Source organism: Xiphophorus hellerii, chromosome 19, assembly GCF_003331165.1.
Source record: "Xiphophorus hellerii strain 12219 chromosome 19, Xiphophorus_hellerii-4.1, whole genome shotgun sequence".
Classification (NCBI taxonomy): domain Eukaryota; kingdom Metazoa; phylum Chordata; class Actinopteri; order Cyprinodontiformes; family Poeciliidae; genus Xiphophorus; species Xiphophorus hellerii.
The window spans coordinates 8,555,660-8,583,551 of record NC_045690.1 but is presented as its reverse complement, the minus strand read 5'-3'; the positions used below and the strand labels follow the sequence as shown (position 1 = coordinate 8,583,551).

Below are 27,892 nucleotides of genomic sequence, written 5' to 3'. Positions count from 1 at the left end.
AGGCTGTATTGAAAAAATATCAATCTGTTTAACAGCACTTGAGAAATCTTTGAAAAATATATAAATTTCATAGGGGGGCTAATAATTTTGACCTCAACTGAGGGATACATACTGTACATATGCCACCATTTCCACATATTTTAATTTTTTAAATATTTTGAATGTGCCATTTTGTGTTGGTCCATCACATAAAATTACATTAAAATTATATGACAAAATGTGAAAAAGTTTAAGTGGTGTTGATACTTTTGTAAGGTGCAATATATGTAGTTTCACCATAAAAAAATTCAATTCTGAAGACAGAAGTGAGGCGTCTTTTTTTTTTAATTAAAATGATTAAAAACTACATTATCCGCAAACTTTACAAGCACTCATATGGAAGCAGTAATGGTTTCAGCACATACACATATTTTTTAAATTAACATATCAGTTTCAGATGTACATGCTTTCAGCATAGAGAGCAACGAAGAGAGAAGAATGACCTAAAATGAAACTGGGATTCTTTTAAAAAGAAAACTGATGGAACATTGTGCTCTTTAATTAAACATACAAAATTGGACTGACTTGTACACTTTGGCTTCATAGTTTTGCATAAACAAGGACAATAAAGTTCATTCAACACAGATGAGTCGCCACAAATCTCAACATTTAAAGAGTTTTACAGGCAGTTGTATAGATCTTTGGTTTTTATAGAAAGTAACCACACAAACATCATGTGATTTCTCTAGCTGCATGATTGTCATGTTTTTAACAGAGTTGAGGTTTGAGTGGCTAAAAATACAACATGCTTTTCCTTAGTAGGAATGAGACAACATTTGTGGAATAAAGCTGAAAACGTCTTGCATACATGTATTTCTTCACCTGAGCTCCAAATGCAAGCGTGTTTGGGTCACTATTTACTCAGAGATCAAACCTCAGCTCTGTAGCAACCATTTCTGAGTCACAACTACAGTCTTTTGCTATCAGACACCTGATATCTGTTGCAAATACCTCAGCTCTCGGCACAGGAGAGAATGGTCTGCACAGGCGTGTGAACAAAGGCTAGTAAATTAGAACAAGAGGGACAGTTGTGACCACAAATGCTTCAAAGCGCTACTGATGACTCAGAACAAAGGGACCTGTGCAGAACAAGAGACGGTTGGTAAGAAGATCCCGCTCTGGACCCTCCTCTTCCCTCTGTCTCTTTAAAAAGGCACTCAGGATGGGGGGAATGTGCAGACACACCTGTACTGCAGGATTGTAATTATTTTTGTGTAATATTTTTCAAAAGGACACTTGAAGTGTGTTTGAACAACATGCACAGGAATATTTCATATTTCGCTCTGCGCACTTTCAAATCAAGCAAAATATAAGGAAAGTCAAAAAAATAGTGCAAAAAATTAGCTCTTTTTTTGTTTTGTAAGCGCAGGAAGGCAAATTGTAAATAAAAGATCATGGCTCTAGGATCTTTTTGGGCATAGTCCATTTGGAATAAAGGTTTTAGTGCACCAAAGCTACATTGGAAGGCAACAAAATTACATTAAAAGGTTTTTTTCATAATTTAGTTGCAATATATTACAAAAACTCCAAATTCATACTTAACAAACATGGTAAATATACTGTATAAATGCTTATAAAAAATGAAAAATGAAAGAAATGCTTAAGGATTTGGGGTATTTGCATACATTTCCCCAAAGTTTGGCTCAAATAAATATCAAAAGTAAACCACGTTGTCCAGTTAAAATAATGAAAATAAAAATAAATTCTGGCGAGGACTTTAAAACTTACGAAAAAGCTTGAATAAAGAAATAAAAGTAAGAAGTACAGACAACAGAACTCAACTTATCTGCAGAAAATAAACCAAACTGTTTTTGTCTCATTCCTTCAATAATCATCCATTGTTCTGCTGGAACATGATGAAACAGCAGAGAATTCATTTCTTAATCTTGAAAACGCTTCTCAATAATGCAGCAATTGTTCTGAGACATTTCCTCTCTAACCAAAGGTTAATGTCTCTCTGTGGATAATAAATAGACCAAAAGGTTCTGCAGAAGTACTCTGAGCACATGAAACAGGCCTGTATGCTCGTGAAAACATTTTTACATCTGATGCAAATTTTTTACAGAAATGAAAGCTTAAAGGGACGATTGCCACAGCAGTGCAGCCATGCTTAACCAGTGATGGAGCAGAAAACCAGTCTGACTTCTCTTCTCCACCTGCCAAGTTGGCTGGATCAGTCTGAGCAGTCTGTTTGATGAACGTCTGCTGTGGCTTTCATCTCAGCAGACATACTAATTGTTTGCACCTCCACGCCGGTGTTCGTTTGACCTCGAGTACCTGTCTACATCACTGCGATGGCTTTCTAACAATTATTTACAGTCTCCGCTGAGTGCCACTTTGACTCGTATGGCTTTGGAAGGTCTTTGAGAGTACAGGTTTCAGCGCAGTGCAAGAGTTCACTCTGAAACAACAAAATGTCTTCAAACAGTAAAAGCAAAAGTCTTTAAAGCAAGAAAACAAAGGCAAACATGCAACATTTTTGTTTTGTTTTTTTTCAGTGTTCAGCTTTGTTGTTCATCAATATTTTCACTTCTCCACCCTCTCTCCTCCCAATCTCCCAATTTTCTAGCTCTCTTCCAGTCAATATGGCCTCCAGACGGATTCATCCAAACGACCTGAAGCGCTCATAGCTGTTGGGGAGTTGCTGTGGCTGCCGTCGGCTTCCACGCCCTCGCTCTGGGTGTTCAGGCCCGGGTTCATCAGACTGTTGGCCCCTCCAGTGCCCGTGGCCCCGGAGCATGAAAGGAGGCGGGTAGGGGAGCGCTCACCCCCAGTGTTTCCTGGTGCCACCATAGAGAACTGGTAGGATCCGGAGCCCGTGCCGTAATACAGGTAAGAGTTGGACTGGAAGTTTTGAGACTGGTTGTTTGAGTAAGGTGGCGGCAGGTAGGTGTGGTATCTAGAGGAGGCCGACATGCTGAGACCGCTGATGCCGGTGCTGGAGGTGTTGGCAGAGTAAGGGAAGGCCCCCGGGTAGTGCATGCGGGGGTCTGAGAAGCGAGGGTCTGTCAGCGGGGACAGAGAGGGGAAGGTACTCCTCTGTGGGAAGAGGTCTGTAGTCCCTGTTTGAGACACAAAGACAAATAAAAAACCGTTAGAAGCATTCATCCATGATGGAAAACCGCTGTCACCGTGGTGAAACAATGGGCTCAAACATTTCCCTTTTACAAACATCAGGATTCTCTGCACTATTACACATTTCCAGAGCAAACCTTCCTAAACCTTCATTCTGTTCTCAAATTTCTTGCGATAAACCACTCTATGGAAATATTTGCTCAAAAGTAATGAACTGAGACATTTTTTGGCTCGGTAACAGTCATCAAGCATTGACAGCACATCATCCCACAGCCTCGTGCACAAGACCGAAGTTATGAAAAGGCCCCCCTCACCAGCGCCCTCCTACCGGTCCTTCAAAAGGAAATCAACGTACAGCTCTCTGTCCTCTGAGCAATGAAAAGGGGCATTGTTGGTGCTAAGGGGTGCTTTGTATAAACACTGATGGCTTGTTGCACTGTTGTGCAACATGTCATAAATCATACTTCGGTGAAACAGGCGGACGTTCACAATTGGAGACGGAGAGAGAGAGGAAGAAAGACGTTTTCTGTTCATGTATAAATGTCTATCACAGTGCAGATCCTGTCAAAGTTAAATGTTAACTGTGAGCTTACAGGTAACGAAGCTGAATCCTTCTGGGTCTATATAATTTGTTTAACAGCCAGGAGGGAAATATAAATAAAGTTGAAAGCCTCTAAGCAGGCTTGAAATGTCTTCATTCCTCAGTTCCCTCCTTATTTATAAAGAAATATATTATGTAGTTCATAATAAGTCAATGAAAAGCTTGTTTTAATACAGAATTGTCAGCTGACTGAAAAATATACCCATGCATGGGTTTCTGGCTTGTCTGAGATTCCTTTTGCTTTGCATTCAATGTGGCATAGCTGGGAGGCAATCATCTTGGAGGCGACTGCTGAGGTGTTAAGGAATGCCAGCTGCTTTAATAGCAGCCTTTGGCTTATCTGCTTGTTGGCTCTATCCCAGTGATAGTGTGGTAATTAAGGCAGGTTTTGGTACATTGTACAGGTGCCAAGTCTTGCTGGAAAATGAAATGCACATGCCCATAAAGCTCATCAGCTAGGGGAAGTATGAATTTCTCTAGAGTTTCTTGGTAGATGGTAACATTGACTTGGGACTAGATAAAACACAGAAGAGCAACAGCACACTCAGACAACATGACTCCCTAAATGATCGGCATCCGTGTAATCGTCACACTGAAGATTTAAACTAATTTAAAAGATGATGTATTTTCATCTGAAAGGAAGAGCTGTCTCTTTTTTCCTTCACCCAGATAAGACGCTTCTGGCATTTCTAATTCCAGAGTGACTTTAAACAAGGATTTAAAACAGTCACAACCAATTTCCTAGATACATTTTTTGTGTAATGGCACTTCTGACTCCACCTGTAGTTCACACTTTTTTTCAAAACTAGTAATTGGGTTTCCTACCACTCTTTTTTCTTCCACTTAACATTTCAAACTGTAAAAAAGCTTTGTTGGCAATATATTGTGTTCACATTTGATGAGAAAGTGAATTTTGGGTTTTCTTTGGCTGTACTTAAAAAGGTATTAAATTTAACAAAAATATACGTTTACCATTAAACACATATTAAATATTGTTTATTTATTGAAATAAACAAACTTTTTGACATTTATTCTACATTCTAATTTATTTAATTGCATCTGTACATATTAAGCTCTGTCTGAGTCCCTGTGACATTCGGATAGTTCAGAAGAAAGTCTGATATTTGGATAGTTCAGAAGAAAGTCTGGTGACTAAGAGTCACGTTTAAACACAGAACTGAAAACACCCTCTTAATGTCTTTGGTTGTTGGAGAAAGTTCCTCATATTTGCTGCTAGCGTAGTGAGCACCACATCCACACCTGCCACCTGCACACACGTTCATTTATCCAAACAGAGCTCCGTTCTTGGTTATTTGTTTCTCCCAATGTGGCTTTCTTGGGCTCAATGTGCCCACATGACTATAAGTGTAAAATAGCTATTTGGATGGCAGAGAAAAGAGAGCTTGTATTTATGAAATAGCAAGCGCTTGCACGCTACAGCCCTAAGGGGGGGATGCCAAGCTTGTGTGCTGCAGTGTTTTTCAAATCTCTTTTCCTTATGTGTGGAGAACAGGATCCATTTTCAGCAACAAAATAGAAAATACTCCTTTGTAATTTCCATGGGCCTGGCTATACTGTGATGTTTTTTGTTTTTTTTTTCCCTTCCTCACACATTTTTATATTTTGTTTTACTTTTCTTGTATAAAAGCAGAGAGTTTCTTCATGGTGGGGGTGCTGTTTCTTTTTCCAGAGTCTACCAGGAACAGCAGTCGGCTCCATATCTGATTTCATGGAAGGAAAATCCAAACCATCAGCTGCTGTTGATTCGGGTGAAGTGGAGTCAGATTATTTCCTACCGGACTCCCAAAAAGCCTTTGCTCCCTCTTTGCGTGTGTGTGTGTGTCTCTTCGTCTCTCCCTGCCTGCTCTAAATTTAGGCGTCAGGGTGGAGCTGGGGAGGGGACATGCAGGCTATGGCTGCTGCGTGCCCACCCTGCTTATGATCTCCCTGTTGATTGGAGTTGGTGGAAACATGCTGGCTAAACTGTGGCGGGGATTGACTCCTGCATTCTGTCAGGGGAAACTGGATTGGACACTTATCACAACACTTTAATGGGCTTGTTCAGGCTCAGGCTCTTGGCTGCGAGCCACAAGGTGTCTGCAGACACCTTCCAGGCTCCATGGTCCAGTAGCTCCCTCTGGAGGAGAGAAAGAGCTAAACAAACTGCTGTGTTAACTGAGAGGAGGTCTGCATTTTCTCTCTCCTGCATACCTTTCTGCATTTCCCCCTCTCTCCCACCCACTGTAAGTACAGGCTTTGCTGTTGTGGCTGTAGTAACGACAGTGCATCTTTGGCCGAGAGGGTCTTCCCAACCAAGCTTTTCTGTAGTTGCCTGTAACCTCTGCGGCACAAACCCCACACATGATCTCCATTAGACTCATCTGAAACGTGTTGACTAAATTGCAGGGACAGGAGGAGAAGGGATGGAACCCAGAGGGCTCGCTGGCACCGTCTCCCGTCTGTGATGTTCCCAGTCTGTGAAGTGGGTAGGTGGGAATCAGGGATTTTATTGAGAACATTGTGTTCCAGCGCCCCTTCTTTTTCTCCACTGCTTCTGAGTCCTGCAAACTCTTTTAAGGGCGGAGCCTTCCTCCTTTCCACATAGCTCAAGAAGTCCACTAGTCTACACTGAAGCGTGTAACCCAGATAGGCCTGGAGGTTTGTCTCATTTGCCTACGGCAGAAACTGATTTTGGTTATTAACATAAGGGCAGGATTGAAGCGATCGCCTCCGTGTGTTTAATTGTGCATCGGGGCATATACGTGTGTATGTGTCTATCCCACTGTGGTAGCTGGTGATGGGAAGATGCAAATCCAGGCGCTCACCTGTGAAATGTTTACTCAGGCTTGATGCAAACTGTGACAGGCAGGGCCCAGGGAATGGTGTCTCAGGCAAATAAGGTGGAGGGAAGGAAAAAGGGAAAGAGAGTTCCAGCTGGTGCAGCTACGTGCTACAGTGATATCCCTGAAGGGACTTCGCTGAGTCTCAGTATTAATCATAAAAATTCTGATTCAATGATTGGTTTGGGTGGCTCGAACAGTGGATGCCATTAAGATGAGCAGTCACTGTTGATAAGCATGAGAAGGCGGCTACTGCTGCTGCTATGCATGCCAAAGAATAGGAGACTCAAATGAACACAAATGATTTCCAGGTGTTTATTTAAGCGTCAAGCCTTTGCAGTCGGAGCTTCAAGTTGAATGCAAATGACAATCACCTCTCTGCTGTGGAACCGCGGTCAACAGCACCAAAAGCTTCATCTATGGTAACGCTTCATCATGCCAGAGCACAGGCTCTTTGCATGTTCTCCACTTGTGACATGCAATACAAGCAATGGGAAGTGGAATTTGTGATTGTAAAAAAAACCTGAGATTTTACTAATGTATCAACAGGTACAGTGGCACGATTACAATGTTTATTTGTTAAGTAAATCCTTTCCTCGGAGATGATTCTCCCCTGTGATTTATTGCAGTCACTACCGGTCTTTTGTGTCTATGACTAGTTTCAAATCTTGGAAATAGCAGCTTAAAAAGTCATATATCTGTTCTCATAAGTCAGACTACTAAACCCTGTCCTGAAAGTCTTCTTTGTGTCTGAAAGTGGGTCCTCTTTACAGTGTGAGTGGATGACTCAGCACGTCTGGTGTGGGGTTGGTGGTTTCTGGGTAAGGCATGGATTAGTGGCAGTGGGGGCTGCAAAGAAAGCAGCAAAGATCCACATCACCCAGAGACAAAGGAAAGAAAGACTGAGTAGGAGGGGATGAAGGAGGGAGACTCAGTGGTGGTGTTAGTGGAATGTAATGGGATGTAGTAAGGCTCTTCAAACAAAATCAAAACAGACCTCACCCCTTACGTTACATGCATGCTTGTTTTTCCAAATCCAGAATCTCAAAGGAGAGTCATGGAATTGTGTTGATATGTAAACATGAAAAGGGAGAAATCAGTCCCTCACCTGGCCATGATCTCAGATCCTCCTCCACCTTACAGGTCTTCAGAGTGGGTGTATCCATTTGCTCCGGCCACAGACCTGCATCAAAACACAAAGGAACCAGCAGGTCAATACTGGGATCTGCTTATATGACTAATATACATTTTGGCACCCAATTCTTGTGCACACAAATTTTCCCTACAACTCAAATATCCAGTCAGAATGATGTCAGAAGCTAGTTGGGGACTTAAAAAGTGTAAAGTCAAAGTGCAACAAGCAAAAACACATTAAGCTAAATTGCATTGGTGTATCCATTTATTTCAGCCTATATGTATAATTTTGAGTCGGTTTAGATTTGAGAAGATTCACAATGTAAAATTATAGAATTAATACTTTTTTTTTGTAAAATCTCGCAACCTTAAAAAAAATAACAGTTCAATTAAATCAAAAGCCAAAAGAATTACTGGTATTTATGCCCTTTATTATGATTTTAAAATTTGAGTACACAAACACATGTATGGGTTGTAAATGCTTGATGTTTATAGTAATGAAATCATTGTATTTGGCTTGGGAACCTAAAACACAATCCAAATAGCCTTCTTTATGACAGACTGGTCCAAACTGTTCTGACACCTGGTGGTTTTGAGATGTTTGTTCCTGTCACAGGTTGGCCTCTGCTGACTGAGCAGTGAAGACTGGGAAGAGAAGGGGGTGGGTTTCTCACCACTGTGAGACCAGGCTTGGAAAAACACGCTTCATGGGTGCATATGAGGTATTTTTGGGCCCTTTAGGCGAGACACTGGAGGAGGTGAGATCTCTGCGTAGGACACTCGGTAGCCTGTCCAGCAGAGCTGTCAGGAAGTGAAGGAAAGGTCAAGGACCTGCTGGCCCAACGCGTGGGACCCGGCTTCACACCTGAAGGCTACACCGCAGTGGACTTGGGACAAACAGTTAGTATTTATTCAAAGTCTGAGATGGCGTGTTTGCTACCAGACAACCTGCACGAAGCTCTGTTTACAAATATATCACGTGGTATTCAATTTTTTCTTTTTAAGGCACAAGCAATCAGCCATGATTCTGATACAACAATGAAGTAAACTCCCAATCTGTCATTGTGACAAGTTGTTCTTCAAATAACGCCAAAGGGCAGAGGTGGGGGGGGGGGGGGCACTAGGTTTTTTTTCAGCCACAGCTTGTGTAAGATCTTTGCTTCCCCTGGAGCCCCTCCACTTCCTTTGCAAATGTCCAAATCAGCACTCAGCCACCGAGAGGTCCCGCACTATGCCTCACAATGGCAAATTCTTACACATAAATGGCCTTATTCAGAAAAGCTTGCAAGCAGCTGGTGCGATTCGCTCAAGAAAATAAACATTTCCTTCAAATATTTTGATTGGCCAGCAGACAACATCAATACCAGAGGCACAGATTACCCCTGTTAATAGGAGGACCAGCCCCCTAGGAGGAGCTGCAGAACGGGGAATGGTGAAGTGTTGACTGCGTCACTAATTAAGCCACTCTGGGATGGTTCCAGTGCAATTTTGGGGATGACAAGAATAAATCCTTCTGCTTTTGAAGTTTATGTGTGCAGATGAAAGGGATGGCTGAGATGTTGCTTGAGCCAAAATGGCGTCCCATCCTCATGACTCCAGATCTAGCAACGCCTCTGAGACATGTAATGAATTTGGCGTAATGAAGCGTGTCATTGAGACACAGTGAATACTGGTCCTTGTGCTGACTTCCTGTTTCGCTCAGGCCTTAGGCGTCACACAGGGGAGAGAATGTGTGTGAGGGAGAGAGGAAGACAGAAAGAAAGACGCCAACCGAGGAAAGCAGAGCGAGAGAGAGAAAGAGAGCGTGTTACAGAGGGGAGGAACATGGCCTTGGCTCAGCTATGCGGGACATTTGATATGTCTTTTGAGCCCTCACTTATAACGTGAGCAAAAACAAACACATGGGCTGAAAAATCCTACGTTCTCTTTCAGAGCTGGTCGTCTGCCCGCCCTTCCCGTCTCACCCCGGACTCAATAGAGACTGTTCATGGGATACATGTAGTTTCTGTAATTGCTGAAATGTAAGACTCAGCCTCACTCTGATGTGAAGTTGTGACTTACACAAACAGCCGAGTCTGGTTTGAAAAAAAAAATTCCACTCACTCTCACTTCTCCTTTTTCATTGTTTTTCACAAAGTTGATGGCTTCAAAAGATTTCTTTTTGGACAGAAACATTTTCAGTTTGAAAATTCATTTTGGGTGACAAAAAAAACAAAAACTAACCACAAGTAAAACTTTCAGGCACCATGACAAATAAACTGTCTGGCAGCCATTGGCATATTATGTAAATATTGAAGTGCAGAAGTAAAGCGGAGCGCCTAAAAAGCTGTTCCAGATTCCTTGTTCTTTTCTGTAGTATTAGCCTCAGTGCCTCCTGCTTTGGTTTGGCAGAAACTTAACGAGCATGACGCCTCCTCTCAAATATCCCCGCCGCTACCGGACGGTGCTAATTTCCTGCCCCGCTACCGCTTCTAATTGGCTTATCATGTCACTCTCGGAGTGTGAATTAGTTGTGCACCTCCCAGCCGAGGCGGCAGCGCTGCCTCCTCAAACCAGGGGGTCCAGCTGGCTTGTTTATGCGGAGTAAACAGTGTGGTCGCTGTGGACAGGCCGGGAGGGGGTACGGCTGCATTAAAAACCTTCTCAAATTAAGTCCAGGCCAGAGGCCACGATGTTAAGATACCGAGAGAGACTGCCAAGGCACAGCTGCAGCAGATGAGTGCCAGTTAAGTGAAATGAAGCCAGAAGTAACAACATTTGTATTAAGTGTCATACATGGAATGGATTTGCTCTTTTTTATGTAAAATGCTTTACAAAATATTCATACTTTGGTCTGATTTATTGGGGTTTTATGAGATAGACCAACACAAAGTAGCAGAAAATTTTGAAGTGGTAGAAAAATTATATATGGGTTTCAAATAAAAATCTGTAAAGGCACACATTAATATTAAAGCGCCCTGAATTGTTGCCTCTCCTACTTCTGCTGATTTTGCTCATCCACACATGGAAATTGCTGCCAAATTTTCCATAGAAAATGCCTCCAGCTTTTACATTTTTTCTAAAGACTCTCTTTTGGTTTTGCCATTGAACTTTGACCAGGCTAATAAATACATTTGTTTTGATCTAAATCTACCATTTATGTCTGCTTAGGTTGAAGCAAAACATTCACACAGCATAACACTGCCACCACCATGCTTCACTGTGGTAATGATGTGTTTGTGGTCATGTGGAGTTTTTTTTTTTTTTTGCTATTCTCACTAAAAGTTCAGAGTGAATCTCTGAATAATTCTTTACTTTCCCAGTTAATGTAGTTTTGTACAGTTGGGACCTATCATGTCTGTTTAGTAATTTGGTTCCAGTTGCTCTTTTACTCTGATGCTTTAGTAGCATCAGAGTAAAAGGGGTTGAATACAAATGCACACCACATTTACAGGTTTATGTAAAAAAAAAAACCAAAAAAACAACAACATTGAAACCCATTTTGTTTTCCTACCACTTCATATCTATGCACTATTTTGTGTCAAAATAAAATATGTTCAACTTTGTGGTTGAAACCTGACTAAATTTCTTCTTTGCAAGGCATTGTAAGGACAAAAAGTGAGTATGGCTTGGAAAAAAGGAACTGGGGGGAGAATGTATCAGTTCTGCAAGATTTTAGCAGCTGATATTAAAACCATCACCGCACATTGTGAGACACCCAGAAAGGCGCTTTTGAGCCCTCATCAAAGCTCAGATCACTCGATGGTGGAACGTTATGCTTTGGGTCTGATATTCATCTTCAGAGAGGGAACACACAGGTGTTGGAACAAATAACATGTCAAACGATACCACCTCAAAAGTGCCAGCACTTTCTGTTTGGATGATTAAATTGGTGCTGTGTTTCCTTTCTTCCCTCTTTCTCAACTGCTAAAGCAAGTTTAAGTTAAAAAACGTTCTTTCTTCTCGGCCGTCTGTTAGAGCTCGTGCCAGGAGGTGGTCGAGTTTTGTCTGGATTAAGGTAAAAACTGAAATCTGTTTTCCTCTTTTTTCCACCCCTTAAGCTAAATCACTTCTTCAATCATACTTTTTGCTTTTCTTACAGACTAGAAATACCTGTGTACACACTATAAAATGCTGTCAAACTCACATGAACATGGACGAGGAAAAAAGCAAACGATGCCACCCACAGACACAGTCGGCTACACATGTATCTCACTTGAGGTTTTGAAAACCAGAATAACAATTTAGTGCTTGATTGTCTGAGTGTCAGATTTGCTTGGCTGAACTCGGCGAACCACACATTTTCAAACACACCGGCACACACACACACCCTCCGCCCTGGCTGAGAATCATTCCACATGTCTAGCAGGCTTACCTGTGGCCACCGAAGAACAAAAACAAGCAGCGAATGAAACGTCTGCTAGCGTGCAGGAATCTTGTCACTACATGCACTGTAATGAGCTCTTAATTACCCCGTCTGTCTCGGGTGCTAGCAGAAAACTTACAACACCATTCTGTGTGTGAGAAACAGTGTGTTTTTTATTTTCTACGTGCCCATGGTGCAATTGTGTGATTTAAGATTTTGCACAGATGTCTGAAGACGCGTCCTGCTGAAAACAGTACAGACAGTATTTCACAGCTCAGTCAACAAAATGAAGCAAGAGGGCTTTGAGGAGAGGTGACACCATATTTTCCTCTTCTTTTTCCGTCGTTCTCGGGGGAAAAATGTAGGATAATGGAAAACATCTTTTGTAACAGCGAGACGGGAATCCATTTAATTATAACTTGCTGATGGGCGATCTATCACCCGGCGATACTCAAACAGGCCCCGCGATGTAAAGTATCAGTGGAGCACAACAGCGCCTGGCAAGGCTGAAAAAAGCAGAGGGGTGCGTGTTGTTGATATGTAAACACCTCCCCGCGTCTCTAGATGGGATTTATTACAGCAAGTCTATTTTTGTTTGAGCTTTGCTTCTAATTCTGCAGCCCTTGTCGTCTGCATGTACTGGATGCTGCTCAGAAGAGACGGTGAAGTGGGAGGGAAGGCCATCTTACTCTTTTATTTAATTATTTTACCACTCTTGCCCTGCGGTGCGGCGTACATGACGCTAATACCACAGATTAAGGTGTGTGGTTTTTATGGCCCTTCCCCTCCTCTGCAACTGTAACATGAAGCTCAAGGCCTTCAGCGTCTCTGACACTTCCAGCTGATGTTAACATGTTTTGTCGGCTCTCCGTTTATGCGCCGCAGAAGTGTGTGTTGCAACACTGCAGCCCTTTGAAGCCCCAAAAGCCTGTGATGCTCTAATTCCCGCCCTAATCCTGCGCGAGGAGTCTGCCGTCTGGACTGTGTCTGCACACCTCTGCGCCCCTCATATTCAAGACGGGCCTCAGAAGCTTAAAGCTCCCAGTTTAAGCTTAGCCGCAGGGGGCTTTCTGCTGGCAGACAACCCACAGAGCTTCTGCCAAAACAGAAAATTAACATCATAGTGGCGGCATTGTGCACTGTACTTAAAAAATAAAAAAAATAAAAAGAACAAACTATTTTCGAAGTTTACCGGTAGCTGCTGTTTCTAAAATGGCTGATGTGTTTTTCATCCCGGTACAGGATGTGGAGGGAACAACATTAGCATCAACAGAAAGTAAGGACATGGGGGAGCATGAGTAAAAGACCCAGTGTTCCCAGCAGTCAGCTGTTAGATTAGGCCTAAACTGGTGACTCAGCGCTACCTAAGCTTAAACACAAGGCCAAACGCTGTATGGCTGTGATGTTCTGAGATAGGGCTGCACCCACGTACAGCTCCCAAACAAGCCCTCCTGTCCACAGCAACACACTCGCTCTAAGGTAATGAGAATCATTAGCCTGCATGAGAACAGAGGAGTGGGTGAGAGGGGAGTGAATGCCTTCATCCCTCGTTCTCCCTGATATCCTGCTGAAGAGCCTCTGACACATGATGAGGAATGAAGAGTCATCCTCAGCCCAGTCGTCATCCAGGCAGCTGTTCTCAAAATGCACACATACACTTCCAATAAAAAAATCGCACCACCTCAGCCTAAGTCACAGCCTTCCTCCCACCCCCACACACTCGGCCAGTCTGAGTGACGCGAGTGCCAAGGTAGCGGACGGCTGTTACATTCCTGTAATGTGAGGTTCAGCCAAATCCGATGGCAGGACCGGCTGTGTCACCTGGCAGTTGGTTCTCTTCAACACTAGTTATCCCAAGACAGAACTGAAGCTCTCTGCAAGCCCCTCCACAAACACACACTCACACATACACCCCGCCAACCCAGAACTTAAAAATCCCCCCCCTTGACTTTAAGCCCTCGACAGAACTTTATGTGTACACAGATTTGTGGTTTAGATTACTTTAAACCAATTTCCCTCAAAGTGAGGTGACTTTTCGTTGTTGCGGTTTTTATTTTGAGGAAGCCGCCTGCACGCGTTTGAAGTCCTCACCTTGTGTGGTACTGAGGTGTGTCTGGTGGATGGGGCGTGGATTGTTGTTCACTGGGCCTATCCGCATAGACCGCTGGTAGCGCTCGATTTCTGACAGCCGGTCGGAAAACTGCATCTTCGTGGTGTCTTCCATCTTCACTCGGTGTCCTGCAAGATGGAGGCACATGCAAGTTTTATTTCCTTCACAGTGGCTGAGGGAAAGTTTTAAACATCCTGAAGCCAGCGTTGATCTTTTTCTTGTGTACAAGAGCAGATTACTAAATTAGAATATCACTGAGAAGCTGATTTATTTCAATAATTCGTTTCAAAAAGTAAAATTTGTATTTTATATATTTATTATATCAAGTTGTCCAGAAGACTGTCACTGAGACCTTTCACAATGAGGGTTAAAAGCTGGATCACTGTGTCCAAGCATTTCATTGGAAAGTTGAGTGGAAGAAAAAGTGGACCTTCTGCTGTACAGTATTTAAAATTTCATGGAAGACAGCTCTGCTAATTTTGAACTTGAACAAATGCAGTGAGCCAAAACTAGTAAATAACATGGCTGATCAAATCATCACTGACTGAAACTTCTGAATAAACCTCATTAACTTGGAGCCTCTTTGTTGTTCCTCCAGGCACTAGGATCTGAATTTCTAAATGAAACTGCTGAATTGTAATTTGGACCTCTGGGCAGCAGTGCAGGTCCTTTTCTCCTTAGCCAAGGTACGGTGGTTTAGAAGATGTTTCTGGTTGAGGAGCAGTTAAGTATAAGGATTGTAATAGTTTTAGCTCCGGTTCCGGACATGTCTTGGAGCACAAACTTCAGCTGCAGTTGCCATGTAAATCTCTCCCAACTTCTTAAATAGAGTTTGGTTTTCAATCTCTGCAAGGCTGCAATTACTTTTGTAACTTGTTCACCTTGTTTTATGACAATTTTTCCTTCCACACAACTTTCCAATAATATTCTTCAATACAGCACTTTATAAAGCCAGCTTCTTATGGCAACTGCCAAAGTCAGCGATCTTACCCATGTTTGTGTAGGCCAGAAGAGTCCTGTATTTTAAAAATATGTTTTAAATTGTTCTGTAATATTGTAATCTTCTGAGAAGCTGATTATTGTTTTCATTAGCTTTATGCCATAGCCGGTGCTCGAAACATGTCTATTTTAAATGTGTGAAATGAATTTAGGTAATGAGTTTTACTTTTTCATGTAAATCATCGCGATTAATCTTTATGTAACAATTATATTTTGAATTTGAGAGAACTAAGAAATTGAAATAGGACCCCTCAATCTACTTTTAGATTAATCCAAGGTAAACATATGTTCAGAGGAAGCTTTTGTTGCCATGTTTTTAGCTGCCAAACACAAAAATATTATTAGAATGTCAGCAGACCTTGAAATACACTGGCTAGACACTAAATGTTGCCCAAGCTGCACCTGCTGCCACGTCACCCACAGATAACGATGGTGTAAGTGGTTGAAAATAATTGCTGCAGGAATGTTGTTTTCCCTGAAACTGATGTCTAAAAAAGTGTGAATTATTGCATTAGAAGTTTCTGAAAAGTGATGAGATTAAATGATCTTTATCTGTACTATCTCATATGAAAAACAGCACAATGTGACTACATCTACCCCTAATAACATCCCCCTATCTTGCTCTCTCTCTCTCTCTCTCTCTCACACACACACACCCCCACACGCCCCCGCACCAACACAAATTCAGGTCTGACTGACACAGCACTTAGTGAGAAGGAAACACCCAAACAAGGTTATGAGACCTTACAGTCATCAGTCTTCAACGTAGCAAAGAAAAAACACAGAAAGAGATGTTTATGTGTGTTCAGGTGGTGAAGTCGGGGAAGGAGAAGTGACGCATTTCTGCTGCATCTAGAAAACTAACCAACACACTTAGTGCCCTTATCACTCTGCGGTCCCCTTCGGGGAAATGGTAAGAGAAAAAATGAACTCTGATTGTGCCTTTTACGTGGACAGACGCATGTGTATTCGCACATGCACATGCTTTACATGTGAACACACCTTAAATGCCAGACGTGAGTCCGGATGCCTCTAATGGGGGGAAGAGATTTTAATGTAACTATCAATGCACCAAAACTGTGTGTCAACCAGCATGTATACATTCTGTGGTTTTCTCCCTGGCATCTCTACAGAGTAGCCTAATGTGAAGTAATGGCTGGATTTGAATATTTTATCACAATATAAAGAGGGCAAGGCAGACGGACCAATATGGATTTTGCCCGTCCTTTCTCTCCACTGACCCATGGGCAATATATCTTCCCTTTGAGGCTGACCCATGGGTAAAGTTTCCTCCCGTTTACCGCTCTGTCCATTTGCTTTGACCCACTGCCTCCTTTCAATCTTCATCTTAAAAAATATACAGAAATATATATATATATAAACAAAACTCTTGGTAGACAAACTGATGGGAGAGAAGATGCAATTGACAGAAGACAAATACATCAGCACACCACATAGACAGCCCCGCTCATAAAAGATAATCAGACAATGTTAATCAAATAAATATTTCGCCTTTGCTTTTACCATTTATTCCGCGGTGTAAAGTTCCAACTAAAATGCTGGATTTAACTGCAAAGGAAACAGCAGTAGTAGTGGGTACATTAGTAGTAGTAATATATATAGCTTCACATACAGTATATAAGGTTACCCCATAATATGTGCATCAAAGAAAATGTCTAACTTTTCATTGATTTTTAATAAACTCAAGAGTGGATGTTATGTTTAATCTGAAAATGGCGTGAGCTAGTTTTTGTATGCATCTAATGAATAGGACAAAAAATAATAATTTTGATCAATCACGATTCCAATCTTTTTCCAATTGACTTATGCTTTCTCTTATTTACTATCCACGTGCCTAAATTAACAGCATTTAGCGCAGTGATCGGCCTCAAACAATATCCTCAAGGTCCATTTGTGAGCAATAGATTTTTTTTTTATAGAGACAGATTGTGTTAATGGACTTCAAAGTTTTCCTTGGGAATCAATGAAAGCTGGTGTAAAAATACCAGTTTATGTCTGTCACACTTTTTCAGTATTTTAATAGATGTTACTGGAAAAAATGGGAACAAGTTGTGTTTTGTGATAAGTAATTTGAAAACAAATTGCCTGAAGATAAAATTAAAAATGAGCTCTTTGTTAGTTTGTCTCCAGTCTGTCAACAAGAGACCAGTATTTTAAGAGATCTTTTATTCGGGGCATAACGATACATCCATCTCATGAGATGATGCATGGTACCAAGTTCCGAGAACAAGATTTTAGTTATATTTTTTTGAAAAACCACAAATCACTATATTTTGTTTTAGCAAATTTTATCTGTTTGTATTTATAAAATTTATAATCAAGAATAACCCTGTTTGGGCTTAAATATTTAACAGTTTTCATGCTTGTCTAATTCGAAGTTTGTCCTGAAGACAAAAGTCAATGCTTTCTGTTTGCGTACCAACAAATATAATTTTATGAAGCTCAAACTTTTTTTAAAAGAATCCATGTTCAGTGGATAATTATTTAGCACAGGCCTATTCATTTTACGTATGTAATATTATGAACTGGATATAATTTAAATACAGCCAGACCTACAATTTAAAGTGCTGGATTCTTCTTCAATGCTTGTGTTGTGTGTGAATCCAATGAAAGGTATTCATTAGCCACCTTTATTAGCACCACAGAATAATTAAAGAGCTGCTTCCTTTCCCATTTCAAAATAAAAGTCTCAAATATAGATATGCTTGAAACATGCACCTTTACATCTGAGACGTTATGGGATGTTATATTTGTCTCAGAAGTTGAAGCTGCAACTTGGAAAATAATGAGCTTTGGTAATTGACACAGTGCTATTAGCATCACAGCACAATAACAATGTATTTAGTTAAATGTATGTAGTTAAAAGCTAAATGAAAATATTCTCAAAGAAAGATTGTTCTGTGCTAGAGGCAACCCTGATTTAATGAGACACAAACTGTAAAGTGCAAGTAATTGGTTTTTATCTTTCACTCCTAAAGTCTAATAAGGTTTGGAATTACACTTTCAGCTTCCTCACTGTGTTTCCAGAAAGCGCCATTATTTCACCAGCCAACAGCAATTAGGTGTTGCTTTATGAGACAAACTTCACTTTGACGGGAAATGTCAAGTTATTTTAATATCCCAAGAACTAATACCAGCACTAATTTTTAATGCCCGAATGATTCATAGGTCAGAAGTGAGTACCTTAGCTACACGTTTAATTAAAAATGAAACACAAGTAAAACTAATCACAAGCATATCATTGCCACAATGAACTGGATGTAATTTAAATACATTCAATTTAATGTATTTAAAACAAAATGACAATACGAAAGGTGTTCAAGTTTAGAGTATCTGGCTCCATAGAGAAAATACATGTTAAATGATGCACAATGAGCGAGAATCTAGCAGCGACAACTCCAGGACGTTTGTTTTTTTCACACATTTTGATCAGAAGTAACCTTGAACTTAACAAGTCTGAGAAAGATTCAGTTATGACTAATCTGCTAGAGCAGAAACTGCTGTTCTTCTGGTGCTGTAAAGCAGCTTGATTTCCTGAACATTATGACACCAACTCAGCCGCTGTACCACTTTGCTCTTTGCCGTTTCTCAGGAACACCACCCCCCTCTTTGTGCGTTCTGGGATATCTCTTTATTCAGATGCTTTGCAATCGGTCTGTCTTCTCTTTAAACTGCAGTGGAAGGAATGGAGGTTGGCGTTTTCTGTCTCTGACACAGAGAGACCACTGTCAACTCCAGACCAGAGTACTGCCAGCCTAGGGGTAGCAGCCCTCCAAATATAGCCCCTATATGTGTCCTTGCGTAGTTATTAAGAGATTTACACCACCTCAAACGGCTGAGGTCAGGGAAATGATACATCCCAACGCTCTCTGGCTGGAAAGAAAAAGCAGATGCCACAGAGGGGAAAAAATATATAATTGGTCAGTTTTTCTGTTTCCAGTGGTGGTCTGAGATGAATTGGCTCTTTGGAGATGAAAGTAATCATTCAGCCGCCCACAAACGCACACACACACACACACACACTCAAGCTGCAGATCCTGTGGCCTGGTTCCAGCTGGCAGGGACACACACACACACACACACCAACTCACACGCTACATGTGGCGACAGTGTTCACAGCTTCCAGCAGGGGGGGTTTAGTGTGATGCGAAAGGGTGATGTGTGTGTGTGTGTTTTTTTTTTTAGGAGTGGGAGTTTTAGATGCATCATTAGAACAAGGCCTGGAGCCCATTAACCCGAGACCCACAGTTACTGTTAACACCACTAATCAACTGATAGGCAGCTTAAAACTCTCTTTCCCTCTGTTTTCTATCCTCTTTTCTTTCTTTGCTTGGATAAAATTAGCATTTTATTAACAGATTTTTTCTGAATAGTTCTTTAACAAGAGTATTTATTTTTCTTTCCCCTAGTTATAATGGGGAAAGCAATCATGGAATGGCAGTTGTCCAAAAAGATTCAGTGTTGGACTCTTGGCTGGGGAATTTCTCTGATCAGTTTACATGTTCTGTGTGTGCATGTATGGGTGCTATTAAGGTACTTCTGCTTTCTCCCTCCATCCAAAAACATGCACTGTATGTAATCACTCACTTTAAATTGCCCTTAGGTCTGACCAAGTACATGTGGTTGCTTCTATTTTGCCCTTTGGTCAACTGGTGACCAGTCCAGGGTGTATCTGGGCTCTTAGAAAATAGCAACGTGCAAACTCTTTGTCTCCTGCACACCTGCTATAAGTACATCTGAAACAGTTAGAATATCATCTAAAAGTTGATTGTTGTTTATCAGCTGTAAAAGTGAAACCCATATAGAATTATTACTTACAGAGTGTTTTTTTTATTAATATGACTTCCAACTAAAGAAAACTTGGTATTTAAGAAGCTGGTTCTTAATGAAGAGCTTCTTTAATGCATTATGGAAAGGTTAAGTGGAAGGAAAAAGTATGGCACACAAAGATGCACAAACTACAGCCTGCGTTACAGAAACATTATCATCTACACAATCATGGAGAACACTAACAGCTTTCCAGCAGGCTGTAAAGCACAACCAACATAAGGATGGTAAGCCACCAAAGGTCATTTGTAAAGAATCTGGCTATTCAGAATGCAGTATCTTAGTATTTTATTTGTAAGCTTAGTGGAAGACAAAAGTGTCACAAAAAACGTGAACAACCAACAGGGACAATTGAAGTGGTGGAAGCAAACTGTGGAGCAAAGGCTGCAGCTGAAATCAGCTTCCTTGATACCTTAGCAGATCCAAAGGCTGAACGCCGTCATGCCAAACTGCAGCTGCAAGCTTGATGCCATAATTAATAAAAAACAAGCCTCAATCAAGTTTACAGTGAGCAGATATTTCTGTAGTGCTATTACATTTATTATCATTTTTTATATTTAAATTAAAAAAAACAATACGTTTTGTAATTGAGACAATTATCAAAATTATTAGAAGAAAATACTTGAAACATTTCTGTTTGTAAAATAATTTATGTAACATACAAAAACTTCATTTCCTTTTTGATGACTTTCTAGTTAACTGAGATGCAATAAAATAAAAATGCTGTATTCTGATGCGAAGAAAACAAAAGAAAGTAAAACCTCTTAATGTACAACATGCATCATGTTAAGGCGTTCACCCTTTATCCTGGTTGGTTCTGTATTCATGCGCAGCTCGTCGGGTTTGACCACCTGCGTTTGACTTAGTCTGTGGGGCTGAGGGCCAGAGGGGGGCTCCACACCCGCCCCATTTCAGAAAGGGGGGAGTTTTTGTGGTCAGATGAATATTTAATGTGTCAGGGTGCACTTAGTAGAGAATGTCCTAGTTCTTTTTTCTATCTATGATATCATAACCACAAGATAGAGCTGGGAGATGGGAGCCAATGCACATACGAGGCCTAAACAGCAGCTCAATATGCATCCAGTGTTGAAAATGGATGCTGGAGGTTGTAGATTTACTAGCCTCCTCTCAGGGTAGTGGTCGCATCAACTGAAAGCATTATGGAAGTCTATGAAGAATAAATAAAATGCTTGATATAAAATGTCTGGTATTAAGGATGCACTGAGAGGCGGTGGCTGTGCGTTTAAGAACTGGGTGCGCCGTTCCCTGCCCTGCTTTGTTTTGTGTGTGAATTGTTTTTTTTTTTTTTTTTTTTATTTCCTGATAGTTTCTCATAATTGCTGCAGACTAGCGTGACAAGTTATTTTGCACTTTTACTCCAGGCTTTTGAAGCACGTGGAAGCAGGTAAAGTGAAAGCATGGTAAAGTTGTTTTTTTTCTTTTACCGTACTCTTAAGCGGGGGAGCAGGCCAGACCACATGAACTGTAAAATCCACCCTGGCCTTCCTCCACAAAGCCCATATCAGCTCAATACAGAGACCGTTTGCTCAGTGAGGTGACTGCCAGGGCTTGAACGTGATGCCACATCTAAATGATCGCCCAGCCCGATGTGTTTCCTCTCTTCATTCATCCCTTTTTTCAACTTCTCCTCCTGTGTCTCCATTAAAATAAACAATGAAAACTCACTCCTTGAAGACACACACTACAACATGACCTCTCCACATTATCTGTGCAGCAAAGGGCAAGGCGTGCTTTGGCTCGAAACGAAACCTTCACAGAATTTATTTGTAGTATAAATATTTGCATCGACTGTATAAATGGACTTGATGCATGCATCAAATATGGTGAAAACTATGCCTGGACTGCATGGTTGCCATAGGGTTACATGTAAAAAGGTTATAAATGGTGATAAACGCACTTATATTTGAGAAAAAATACACAAAAATAGCAGTTATCCTCACTTGTAGGTCATGTAAGCTTGGATGTTTTTGCACTAAAAGCTTGAGAAAAAAAAGACGCGAGCTGCATCCTTATCTTGCTTCTGAAAGCTGTCAGCTCGATGTGGAGCGACAGTTGAACACATGCAGCGCTGGGGCCTACTTGCCTGTCTGCAAACTTCCGTTTGCCCTCAACAGACGCTGAGGACGTTTCAACATCTGTTGAGCAAAGCAGTGCACACCTGTCTTCCTCTTCCTCCTCTCTAGCGGACCTGAACGCCACCCTCGAGCTCTTGCTCCCACCCCGCTGCTTTCCGCCACCCTTTTTTCTTCTACTTCCCTTTTTACCTCTATTCCTTGCTAACAAAGCATCTCTGCGGCGGAGGCATGTTTGGCACTCCGCTTGCCAAGGCCACCAATCACACCACTGAGTATTTACAGTGGGGCAAATCAAAGTTCTTGTTTTGAGGCAGACCCTGAGGGATGTGGGTTTTACCCTTGGTTGGTGATTGTGGCTGTCTCGTCTGGGCCAAATTGAGTCAATGCTAGCCACATACAGACATCTCCCTGCTTTACAATAATTTACATAACTCTAATGCTTTCAATATGAAGGCATGAGACGGCAGTGCTGTGTTATTATCACAGATGAAATGTGGGAAGCAATTTTTTCTTTTTTTCCACAAACGGGAGTAGAAAATCTCTGGACTCGGTTGCAAGTAGGGGTTTAATGGAAACGCGGTTTGGGCTTTCTGAAGTTATCTGTAGCTCATCCTGTACGACCACAGCTCGGATCTGCTCCCTCAGGCAGATGCATCACAATCTCTGGGGACATAAGCAGCGTGAAAAATCCCCCTCGCAGGTCTGAAAACAAGTCACTCACAGCGGAAGTTGCTACATGAGACTGTTTGAGCAAAGAGCACAGCCTTCCTTTTCTGATAAGGGGGGATAAAGTGCTTTTTGTGTCAGTGTGTGTGGGACAGAAGCAGTGACGGGCCTATAAAAAAAAAAAAGACACGTTTGGGCAGGCTGGACGGGGTGCAGGGATGCCAAAATAGGAGCCAATGCACCCGGATTCTTTAACAATACAGCAAAGCCCGTAGCAAGTTGAGAGCAATCTTTCCTCCTTTGTTCTTTATATGTGTGTGTGTGTTTAACTGTCTTCTACTGGAACACAGGCATGTTGGGGGGTTGATAGAAATGGGGCTGTTTTTCAGCCCTCTTGGCTCCTTGCCTGCAGACGTTGCTGATTTCCCACTGCTGCTGCTGCTGCTGTTTTGGCCTTGTCGAACACAGAAGGCCTATTTGGCTTCACTGACAGCTCAAATTAAAGCAATAAACTGCCGCTAGTATGTTATTTTAGCTCTAATGGTGAATGAGGTTGTTGTGAGTGCGTGTGTGTGTGTGTTGGTGTTTGCATGTTTTCAGGTTGCTCTAAGCAGCAAGGTGTTGAGGCAAAGGTGGGGGCTCTTGCAGAGCTGTGAGAAAGGGAAGCAAGCTGCTTGCTGTCACATACATCAATGCAACGCCAGCAGATGTGTCAAACAGCTTTGTGTTCACACCTCCATGCACACCCCATCGCGCACAATAAAGTGCAACAACTAATGCAGTGGCCCTAAACAAACACATAGCTCGCTCAAAATTCCACTGAACAGACAATTGTTATTCCAGGTGAGTCAAAGGACATGTGAGAGATGTAAATGTATTAATTTGCCATTGCGCTCGCTTCACCTTCAGCGCTTTCTCTGAATTCACTGGGCTGTTTGAGGGCCACAGCTGCAGGTGTGAGCTTACAAAACTGACCTAACTTTTTCTGCAGCGATTCCTGTCAAGGCTTTGCTCTGTGCTTGCCACGAGGGCTACATCCCTCTCCACTTTTGGAACCTCGCTGTACCTATTATTTGCTTGCTGTTCCTAACTATTGAGGTCTAAAGAAATAAATATCCAAACCGCAGGGTGGTGGTACGCTTCGTCTTTCCCAGCATCCAACAGGTGCTTCATACCCTCAAGCAGCCCCCGCGGCACCGTCCCAGTGCTGAAAACCATTTATTGTCATAATGCAGCAGCCTAGAAAAATTGACTATTTATTTTTCTAAATACAGATCAGAACTTTTACTGAATTACAGCTGAAAGGTCGTAATGCCCCCCTCCTGTAAGGGTCAGTGTAAATAAAGAAGAATGAGCGCACACAGAGCTGGCATTTTAGTTCCCCTGGTAGGTGAGTAAACAGGAAAGACGCTTGGCTGGTGAGTTTAGAGGAGAGCCAGGCTACTCATCTGATTCTCAGAAAACGCCTGGTTGCATCATCAGAGCAAAAAAAAAGGAATAAAAAAAGCACTGTCTGAGTCCTCTGTAAATTATTTGGTAATTTCTAATAAGTGCTAATCCTCTGTGTGGCGTCAGCAAAAATAATGTGGAAATTTTAAGCACCCTGAAGCTGTTTTGCATGCGTCTTTGAAAGTCATCAGCTGGCCTGAGGAGGTGGCATTTAGCTGTTTCTTTTTAAAACATCAAACAATGTTGTTCTTTTTCTCCTGTTTTTGCAGTGACAGGACACCATTTTTTGTAGTAAGAACCACAGGAGGATTAACATAGCTATGTGTAACAATCTGTCATATGGAGAGTTGGCCTCAAAGCTTCTAGATGTGGTTAAGGTGGCAAGAGAAGTTAACAAGCTTCCATATTTCTGTCTAATTTAATCACCTATAAATAAATTAATCAGAACTACTGATGCACTAATCAAATTTATGTTGATTTCCGGACCAGTTTTGGCCGACTGCTTTAAAAAAAACAACTTATTCTGTGGCTTATGTCAAATCAAAAAATGTGCCAGATGTTTTTTTATTTGTAGCAATTATAGGCTCAAGCACAACAAAAAATAAAAGGAATTTACTAAATTATTCCCTAATCTTTGGCTGACTTTAATTAAATTAAAAAATCTGATTTGTTTTATTTCAGAATTTGCACTGCTGATCTACAGTCGGATTCGATTAAGGAAAAATGGTCAGATTCCGATCGCTGGGCAATTTATTGGTATGGCTCTAATCATAGATCACATGCTCTCATGTCTGAAATTTATATCTGTAGCATAAAAATCTGTAGGAGAAAAATTAACAGAGTCTTGATATCCTGCATTACTGCTGGAGGGAGACGCTCATCTGCACCCCATCACAAGCCTCAAAACCTCAGAATGTGGTGAATGTTTTAGCCTGAAATATAAAAAAACACACCACTGCATTCCAGCGGCTTTATCATATGGCCAATATTTGCTCTACATCTAATCACTAAGACTGTGCATGATTTGTCGGCAGTGACCCAAAGGGAGGAAACATGCCACAGCCTCTAGTCACTGTAGACGGAGCAGAGGTTAATTTTTACCTTTTAACTTTAAGAGTACAATAAAACTGCTGCTCTTCTATTGTCATCTGTTTGAAATGACACTTATTCAGACTGTCTTAATGACTGAATGTGAAATTAGATGGTGATGGATTTGATTATTAGGACTTCTGGCTTTGGTACCTGTAGATTACAGATGTTGAGGAAAGCACCCAGAGTCTCACACGCTGCTGTTTCCCCCACCCCTCCCTTGGCACTGATACACCTGTAGGCCTTTCTTTCAAAGACTCTCATCTCCGTTTTCAAACATCAAAGTTGCCTTTGAGAGCAATTGGGACTGAGGGTGAGCCCTTTCATGTGATTTGTGGAGCATGGGCGTGGCGCTGTATAGTAAGAGGGGGTGGTGATTACCTTTTTTCTTCTTCTTCTTTTTTTCTTTTTTTTAAAGAGATGCACCTGGCAGGTGCATGAGCCTGAGCACCCGCACACGCAAATGCATCAACATGCATGCTGTCTTTTTGTTTACTTTGCAGAGAGACTGCAATATCACAGGAAAAATAACACAGCAAATGTCATTGTTTGGCTATTTGCATACTTTGTACAGTCTGTGTGCCAAATGCAAATAGACTCAACCCGCCAACTCGAACATGCTCACCCCCCACCACCACGCTGAGTCCTTCCCCCACGCCCATCATTCTCCTGTAGGAGCAGAGCAAACACACCCAAGCGAGCAAATAGAGCAAGAAAACACGGTGGTAGTCGTGTGCTTTTTGGAGGCAGGGGGTCCCTTTGGGGTTATGACGTGTTTCGCCTTCATCTTGATGCAAGCAGGTGTTGAGCTCACTGTACGGAGATGTCATTTCTATGAAACAAGCTGCCACTTCAACCTCACTGAATTGAAACAGCCACTGCTGATAAGAAAATGTCAGTTTTCAGATATGACTGTAAATACTCTGTTTATTTTTTGTTTCTTTCACATGTAGCTGAAAATAAAAAGGGTTGGAAGCCATTTATAAAAATGAGATGCAATCGGTAACAATTTTTTATTGCCAATTATAAGAAGTAGGTAAAGGAAGCACTAGTTTACTCAAGAAAATTGGTGTTATAATCTAAATCAACTACTCAGTCTATTTTGACATATTAAATTATTTATGTTTTTATTTTATCTGCCGTCCCATTGAGATCTGAAATCGTTTTCAAAAGGCAACTTTGCCTAGGGAAGCAAAAGTAATACTACTTATCAAAATAAAATCGAGAGTGGTAGAATACATAGTAAACAGTGAAAATGGAGTGACAACTTTTCAAACACAATGACAATCCCCCCTTGCTACATGTTTCAAGATGCTCTGAAAATCACTTACTGAAGTGAATGTTTTTTTTAAATATTTCTTACGTACATGAAAACGGACATCTGTATTTAACAGCTGTTTTGCCAAAATCTGAAGAGCAAACATTAACAGCCACTGACAGAAAACCAGGGTACAGAACTTTATAAATCCTCATGTTTATTTATTTTTTACCTCTGAAATTAGATCCTCAACCCCTCTAGAGAAACTGTGAATACAATTTCTAAATATCATTTCACACGTTCAAAATATCTTAAGCTCAGTAGATGCAGAGCTGTAAACAACTCTTCCCCTGTAAATAGGTGAATGATGATGTCATGTTGAAGCAATGTGAGAAAAACTTCAGAAGTCAATATAGCTCCTGGAATCTGCTTTACACAGAAATTCTTTCGAATATACACTGCTCAAAAAAATAAAGGGAACACTCAAATAACACATCCTAGATCTGAATGAAAGAAATATTCTCATTGAATACTTTGTTCTGTACAAAGTTGAATGTGCTGACAACAAAATCACACAAAAATCATCAATGGAAATCAAATTTATTAACCAATAGAGGCCTGGATTTGGAGCCACACACAAAATTAAAGTGAAATAACTACACGCTGATCCAACTTTAATGTAATGTCCTTAAAACAAGTCAAAATGAGGCTCAGTATTGTGTGTGGCCTCCACGTGCCTGTATGACCTCCCTACAACGCCTGGGCATGCTCCTGATGAGGTGGCGGATGGTCTCCTGAGGGATCTCCTCCCAGACCTGGACTAAAGCATCCGCCAACTCCTGGACAGTCTGTGGTGCAACGTGACGTTGGTGGATGGAGCGAGACATGATGTCCCAGATGTGCTCAATCGGATTCAGGTCTGGGGAACGGGCTGGCCAGTCCATAGCTTCAATGCCTTCATCTTGCAGGAACTTCTGACACACTCCAGCCACATGAGGTCTAGCATTGTCCTGCATTAGGAGGAACCCAGGGCCAACCGCACTAGCATATGGTCTCACAAGGGGTCTGAGGATCTCATCTCGGTACCTAATGGCAGTCAGGCTACCTCTGGTAAGCACATGGAGGGCTGTGCGGCCCTCCAAAGAAATGCCACCCCACACCATTACTGACCCACTGCCAAACCGGTCATGCTGAAGGATGTTGCAGGCAGCAGACCGCTCTCCACGGCGTCTCCAGACTCTATCACGTCTGTCACATGTGCTCAGTGTGAACCTGCTTTCATCTGTGAAGAGCACAAGGCGCCAGTGGCGAATTTGCCAATCCTGGTGTTCTCTGGCAAATGC

General features: G+C 41.6%; 1 protein-coding gene across 1 annotated transcript in view; it reads right to left on the bottom strand.

The window, feature by feature from the left end:
* Positions 1-306: 306 nt before the first annotated feature.
* Positions 307-27,892, bottom strand: part of runx3 (RUNX family transcription factor 3) — a 56,404-nt gene continuing 28,818 nt past the window's right edge. The window contains exons 6-8 of the mRNA XM_032546999.1: positions 14,126-14,272; positions 7,664-7,738; positions 307-3,101 (exon numbers count right to left, since the gene is read on the bottom strand). Of these exons, the coding sequence (XP_032402890.1) occupies positions 2,620-3,101; positions 7,664-7,738; positions 14,126-14,272 (704 nt within the window). The 3' untranslated portion in view covers positions 307-2,619. The remainder of the gene's footprint in view (positions 3,102-7,663; positions 7,739-14,125; positions 14,273-27,892) is intronic.